Genomic DNA, 7,574 nt, shown 5'->3' on the forward strand with positions numbered 1-7,574 from the left:
ATAGGCCATTTGACTTTTAAAAATGTATTTGTTTTTGTATTTCAGGCTCTTGATGTTTATGATGCTCACGGACATATTCTTGGGTACCAAGTGAGCTACACACAAACAAAGCACCCCTTTCTGAGTGTGACCACTAACACCACAGATCTGAAGGTGGTCCTTGTGGTGACCGAGGATGAGTTGGAGGTCACAGTTATGGCGTACAACAGCGCTGGTGGATCTCCTTACTCTCATCTAAAGATTGACCTGAGTCTTCATCAGAGTGAGTTAAATGTCTGTTTCCATGAATAGATAGTGACTACAGAGGTGTTTGACTTTTTCATTTTAATGGGTGATAATCTCAACACCCAGATCCAAATCTCTGCGCTAGTCGAATAACCGCTTGTCACGAGGCTAAATGCGTGGTAAATGGTAATGTAATGTACTTCTGAGAAAATGAGGTAGAGAAGAAGTCTCTAATCTTAACAACCATCTGGTTGATTAGACTCCTCCACCCTTGGCAAAATTGTGCAATATCCTTTTTGTGTCAATATTACCCATTTCTGTAGAAGCCTGAGAGGGAAGTGAGAAATGGCAGATGCATAAGTCCTCTGTCTCCAGCCTTTAAGTCAAATGATTTTCCAGCGATATTATGTATTTTTCTAGATTGCCCTTGAACTATTCATTCAAAAATCAAAACTGTTTAGTTAGACATTCAACATAGGTATTTTACATTACTGACATGAATTACAGTAGTCCCTGAAGGGGCAAGGCTTTTCACCTTGTGTAATTGATCAGATATTAGGTAAATTAACTTATTAAACAGTGGATGTTGGTGTTAGCTCTACCCTCAGTGAGAAGACTTTGGGTGAATTCTGAAGATGATAGGCTAGTGCTTCATTGGGATGTGGGACACATATCCCTGCCAGTTAGTGAGGTTGCCAATGAGTGGGCCACTGATGCTGCACATCCCACATCCAGTCACTGGAAACGAGTGAATGGCTCCACCAGATCAACAGTCTTGAAAGGTAAATGCATGGGCATGCACGGTGATGAAGTAGACAAAGCATTAATACCACGTATCACAGTTCAATCGCAATAAGACATGTTGACTGACTGTGCAAATGCATGCACCTCTGTTTCAGACCATCTTCAGCCTGGGACAACATACAGAATCAATGTTTACCCCATATCAAATCAACTGTGTGGGCCACCCAAGTCAATCTTTGCCAACCTAGAGTACGGAAGTAAGTAGGGCTAATGTTAAAGTTATAACATTTATTCACTTATTGTTTATGTGAAATGGGGTTCCTACTATTACTACTATGTCCTCCCCTCACAAGCCTCCAATGCTATGTTGCTTCAGCGCTTTTAGGTGCAGTCGGAATGCACGTTGTGGATGTGACTAAAAACACAGTGACTGTACAGTGGGAGTGGCAGAGAAAGGAGGTTCACCCCAAGGTTCTCAGATACAGAGTGATACTGCGCCTGGGGGAGACACAGGTCGAATGTGAGAGCATTTCCTCTATTTACATAATAGTCCAGGCAATTTGTGATTTCTTTGAACTTTTTCATTAAACATGAAACTTGCTACACTTATACAGTTTGAATTTGCATGAATGTTTGATCTCAAGTTAGGATTTGGTCCTATGTGATAAAGTCATTGTTTTGTCCCTGGGTTAACAATCACAGTCTTGAAACTATTGTTGATATACAGACAGATCAATTGCTATTCTATTCACCATCTCAGCTATCCCTGTCTGGCCAGAGGTATGGCAGCACACATTCTTCAAACTCCACGCAAACACAGGCTATTCTGTTAATTTACTGGCGGAGACTTCTAATGACAACATTTCAAGAGAAATTATTCCGATTAAAACACATATTTTTGGTAAGTATTTCTTTAAGTACAGTATTGTTGAGAACATACACTACCGTTCAAAAGTTTGGGGTCACTTAGACCATTAAAATAACATGAAATTGATCAGAAATACAGTGTAGACCTTGTTAATGTTGTAAATGCCTATTGTAGTTGGACACGGCTGATTTTTAATGGAATATCTACATAGGCCCATTATCAGCAACCATCACTCCTGTGTTCCAATGGCACGTTGAGTTAGCTAATCCAAATTAATAATTTTAAAAGACTAATTGATCATTAGAAAACCCTTTTGCAATTATGTTAGCACAGCTGAAAACCGTTATTCTGATTAAAGAAGCAATAAAACTGGCCTTCTTTAAACTAGTTGAGTATCTGGAGCATCAGCAATTGTGGGTTCGATTACAGGCTCAAAATTGCCAGAAACAAAGAACTTTCAGAAGAAAGTTCTTTGTTAGCAGCTTCATTAAATGCCACCTGCAAAACTCTGCCTATAAGGCCAGCATCCCGACGTCGCCTCTTCACTGTTGACGTTGAGACTGGTGTTTTGCGGGTACTATTTAATGAAGCTGCCAGTTAAGGACTTGTGAGGCGTCTGTTTCTCAAACTAGACACTCGAATGTACTTGTCCTCTTGCTCAGTTGTGCACTGGGCCTCCCACTCCTCTTTCTATTCTGGTTAGAGCCAGTTTGCGCTGGATTAGCTAACACAACATGCCATTGGAACACAGGAGTGATGGTTGCTGATAATGAGCCTCTGTACGCCTATGTAGATATTCCATTTAAAATATCTGCCGTTTCCAGCTACAATAGTCATTTACAACATTAACAATGTCTACACTGTATTTCGATCAATTTGATGTTATTTTAATGGGCAAAATGTTTTGCTTCTCTTTAAAAAAAAAAGGAAATTTCTAAGTGACCCCAAACTTTTGAACGGTAGTGTACCCCAAACTTTTGAACGGTAGCCTTACAGTATTAAGATGGTAGTGTATAATATCATTAGAATTGGGCAATTCTAAATTATGCCATCTACCTACAGGCTTGATTCTGTCCAAAGCTGCTTGCTTGTACATTGGTGTATTTTAATGCATACCTCATTATAATGTTGGTAGAATATTAAATACAAGGTTATTTTGTCCACATTGGTTTTGATTGACAAAATAAACATCACTCTGAATATATGAAACTTGTTCCATTTTCAGAACATAATGAAATAATGTTCACCTTCTGTCTAATCGTCCTGCTTACTCTTGGCCTTGGAGTTTTCTTGATCTTATCCAGAACTGTGTAAGTCATACATTTTGGTATTTTTCTTCATAATTAAAACCTACACATTGCTTTTGCTTTTCTCATTGCTTATGTGTTTTAGCTTCATCAGTATCATAACATAAGGCTCAAGGCTTTTTGTCATTAATGATCAAGGATGATGCTTGTTTTTTCCTGTTGCTCTCTGTGATATGTGAATAGGCCTTATCTGACTGTCCTTCGGGTTATGTGTATGCAGCTGTAGGATCTTAATTTGATCAGTATTGTCGTAGCAAACTAATCATGCAGCAACAGGATTTGAACATTTAGTCCATAATGTTGCTTGATCAATGGTTAGGCTATTAGCTGGACAAAAATAGGCAACTGTTCATGAAAAGTGTAATACTGTTAATATAACCTTGTGTTAGTGAGGGTTTTCAGTGAATTTATGTAAATCATGAAGCTCATCTGCATTTACTGCTGGGCAGGAAAATTATCTGCACTAAAAGTGTTATCAAATTAAGATCCAACATCTGTATATGAATGACGTGATGTCCAATCAGATAATGCCAATACACATATCACCGAGAGTAATGGAAAAAAATGGCACTCTAATGCGTGTTTTTTTCCCTTCTTATTTTCAGCTTGTCTCTGTATATTTGCTGTGTATGTTTTTGGCTTTTTTATGCTGCACAATCATTTTCTTTCGGGGGACAATCAAGACACACTACCGTTCAAAAGTTTGGGGTCACTTAGAAATGTCCTAGTTTTTTAAAGAAAAGCACATTTTTTGTTCATTAACATAACATCAAATTGATCAGAAATAGTGTAGACATTGTTAATATTGTAAATGACTATTGTAGCTGGAAAGGGCAGATATTTTATGGAATATCTACTGTATATAGGTCCATCGTCAGCAACCATCACTCTTGTGTTCCAATGGCACGTTGTGTTAGCTAATCCAAGTTTATTATTTTAAAAGGCTAATTGATCATTAGAAAACCCTTTTGCAATTATGTTAGCACAGCTGAAATCTGTTATTCTGATTAAAGAAGCAATACAACTGGCCTTCTTTAGACTAGTTGAGTATCTGGATGGAGCATCAGCATTTGTGGGTTCGATTACAGGCTCAAAATGGCCAGAAACAAAGTCAGGATGTGGGCCAGAAGTTAATTGACAGCATGCCAGGGCAGATTGCAGAGGTCTTGAAAAAGAAGGGTCAACACTGCAAATATTGACTCTTTGCATCAACTTCATGTAATTGTCAATAAAAGCCTTTGACACTTATGAAATGCTTGTAATTATACTTCAGTATTCCATAGTAACATCTGACAAAAATATCTAGACACTGAAGCAGCAAACTATGTGAAAATTAATATTTGTGTCATTCTCAAAACTTTTTGCCACGACTGTATATTGAATGGAATTGATTTAACCATAAAGTCGAAGAACTGTGTCATGTCGAAGGTTAAGGGCTTTTCTCATTAATTCCACACTGCATATTTAGTTTAAACACATTGTGCATATTATTATTGTGTTCTTTTCTCTGCAGCTACAAAACATATTTCTTTCCAAATATTGCTAACCCTGGGGCCAGTGTTGTTGGACGATGGCTTTTGGAGTCACACCATGAGGTAATTTTCATGGCCACGCACAGTTGCATCCACCATTTGGGACACGCACAACATGTCGGAAATTGTTGTGTACAAAGAGAGAGTGTTGTGTTGTGTTAGTTAAGCTCCTTAAAACCCTAGACCACAGTCTAATGTGTATAATGTACATTTTCCCCAACAGAAAAACCGTGTGAAGAATGTACTGAAGCTGGAGGAGTTCTTAGTCACTGATCTCTCAGGGGAAAACGGCTTTGTTGAGCTGGGGCAAGAAAGGCCACCTGTGAGAGATGACGGGATTTTTAACCCTGGTTCATCTCACAGTACCCTCAATATAAAACATATTTTTATTCCGCAAAATACAGAATACATTGAAAATACTCCTAAAAGTAACAGAGAGAACAGGGATTCCTCCCTGATGTTTAACAATGTTGCCCACATAGAGAATGGCCAGGGTATACACGTTGAAAATTGCCAGGGTAGCTTACTTCCAGAAAGCACCCAAATACAGTGCAATTTTGACTATATAAAGAACAAGCATACTCTTGAAAAATAGCATTTTTAGAGAACACCCCAAGCAATGTTGAGTAAATTGAAAACACTTTCTCAGCAATAAAATGCTCAATATGGATTGTCTTCAATGAATGCCGTTTTAATATTCTCAATAAACAAACCTAGATTTTACATTTACATTTTGTAAATGTAAACCATTAAGTGCTACTGTTCTTCATAATGTTACAGGCTTTGTTTTTTCCACTTATGTTTTGAGGTGGGACTTTAGCAGGTAAAGCTCGTTAGCACATAGGGCACACCGATTGGTGTCACCTCGTTAGTCAGTATGTGTTAAACCTGTGCCGACCTAGTGCTCTTGAGAGATGTGGAGGGTTAACACTTTTATTCGGCGCTCCTTCTTTTTGATTTCTAGGCAAACAGTCCTTTATCTGATCATCCCTGTTTTCGTTTTGCTCCACTTTTTGGTTTGCTTCCTGTATAAGTTTGGTGTGTTTTTTTGTTGTTGCCTCTTCTCTTTTTTGCAAATTCAGTGGGCTCTTGTGGTGGATGTCTTTAAGGTTCCACGTGTTGTTACTTGTCAACTTTCAGTGGGCACCCCCACGTCTTTCAGAACTCCCCCTAAAACCCCACTTGTTTCATTTTGGTTGTTGTCAGTGACTCTTTAGTTCCCCCTTCTGTTTGAGCGACATTTTAGTTCCCCCTTCTGTTTGAGCGACATTTTAGGTTTTCTTGCTGGGGAACTTAATTAACAATGTATACAGTATTTGTTCTGCTGTAAAATATATTGTACATATATTTTTACATTTTATATTAAACTTCAACCCTATCCCATGTCATTTTATGGGTTAACTATATGGGTAAACAATGAGAATGATTAATATACTGTATGTCATTTTTTGTATGTAGTATTCTCTTTATGTATTATGGGGAGTTTAATTCAATTTAAATAGATATATAAATAATTACATGAAATCAGCTTACCTGACTGATGGTATCCTATACGAAAATAATATACTATGGAATCACTGATAGAGAAAATTATTGAAGGGGAAAATACACTGAGAAGGGACAGTTAAAAATATTTTATTAAATAGATGTAGCTGCAGCTCTTAAATAACTTGTCAGTAATTGTATTGCATAGTAATTTATATTACCTGTATAGAGGGCTTGAAGTTGACGTACGATGCCTCCTGGTGGTCATTCATTCCTTCAACGAAAACAGCCCAGTGGCTACCCAAAACTGTATGATAACAGTGCCTAAACTAGTTGATTCATCACCACGGTCATTTTCAGTGTATTATTTGGCTGCTCTAACAAGACAGGAAAGACAACGGGCAAAAATATGCTTACAGATTCCCTGCAATCCTAAAAATACCATTGTTGATACCAATGAGATGAGACTCAACAACTGTCAGAAAGGCGAAGAAACCTTTTGGCCCGTCAAATTAAATAAACTTTTATTGTCAAGACTTTAACCCAGACAGCTGCCAGTACAAGACCTGCTACTATAATTTCATCACTGGTAAGTACATTTGAAGTCGGAAGTTTAGCCTTAGCCAAATACATTTAAACACAGTTTTTCACAATTCCTGACATTTAATCTGAATAAAATATCCTTGTCTTAGGTCAGTTAGGATCACCACTTTATTTTAAGAATGTGAAATGTCAGAATAATAATAGTGAGAATTATATATTTCATGTTACGGCTTTCTTCCGTTGAAAGAGAGTCGGACCAAAATGCAGCGTGGTAAGTTAGATACATATTTAATGATGATGAAGAAAAAACGAACAAAACAAAACAACAAACGTAACGTGAAAACCTAAACAGTCTATCTTTTTTAATTTTTTTAAAAATTAAAAATAATTTATTATCTTCAATACCATTCATTCTTTACAACTCATAATTTTCATACATCCTCAAATAATGGTATTTTAATTTAACTAATTTAACTAAACATAAACCCCAAACAAAACCTCAGGGGAGCATCTTCCCTCCCCGTCACCCTACAAAATACCTTTCCCTATCTCCCCGTCCCTAATCTATCCCCTTACAAATCTAAATGACACCCAGCCCTAAACCCCCCTTCCACCTCTCCCGAGCAGCATGCTGCCCCCACTTCCTCTCCTCCCTCTTCATCCTCCCCCTCAAATCTCCTTCCACCCTCCTCACTATCCCTTCCACCCCCCAATCTCTCCCTGTCTTCACCATGTTCTGCCTGCCATGTTCCCCACAGCCCCCGTTTAAAGAGACCCATGAGAAGCCAGTGCAGAAACCTGTCCCTATCCGTCCCTCTCCCTACACCTCTCTCTAACCTGGCCCACGTCAATACAAAATCCCCCCTTACC

The 7,574-nt window shown here is 38.1% G+C and overlaps 1 protein-coding gene across 1 annotated transcript in view; it reads left to right on the forward strand.

Annotated features, from left to right (window-relative positions):
• LOC109872590 (interleukin-6 receptor subunit beta) overlaps nt 1–6,054 on the forward strand; it is a 28,808-nt gene extending 22,754 nt beyond the window's left edge. The window contains exons 9-16 of the mRNA XM_031807859.1: nt 46–262; nt 822–1,007; nt 1,125–1,226; nt 1,346–1,489; nt 1,730–1,870; nt 3,063–3,147; nt 4,658–4,739; nt 4,900–6,054. Of these exons, the coding sequence (XP_031663719.1) occupies nt 46–262; nt 822–1,007; nt 1,125–1,226; nt 1,346–1,489; nt 1,730–1,870; nt 3,063–3,147; nt 4,658–4,739; nt 4,900–5,271 (1,329 nt within the window). The 3' untranslated portion in view covers nt 5,272–6,054. The remainder of the gene's footprint in view (nt 1–45; nt 263–821; nt 1,008–1,124; nt 1,227–1,345; nt 1,490–1,729; nt 1,871–3,062; nt 3,148–4,657; nt 4,740–4,899) is intronic.
• The last annotated feature ends 1,520 nt before the right edge of the window (nt 6,055–7,574 follow it).

This window comes from Oncorhynchus kisutch, linkage group LG3 (genome assembly GCF_002021735.2).
Source record: "Oncorhynchus kisutch isolate 150728-3 linkage group LG3, Okis_V2, whole genome shotgun sequence".
NCBI lineage: Eukaryota > Metazoa > Chordata > Actinopteri > Salmoniformes > Salmonidae > Oncorhynchus > Oncorhynchus kisutch.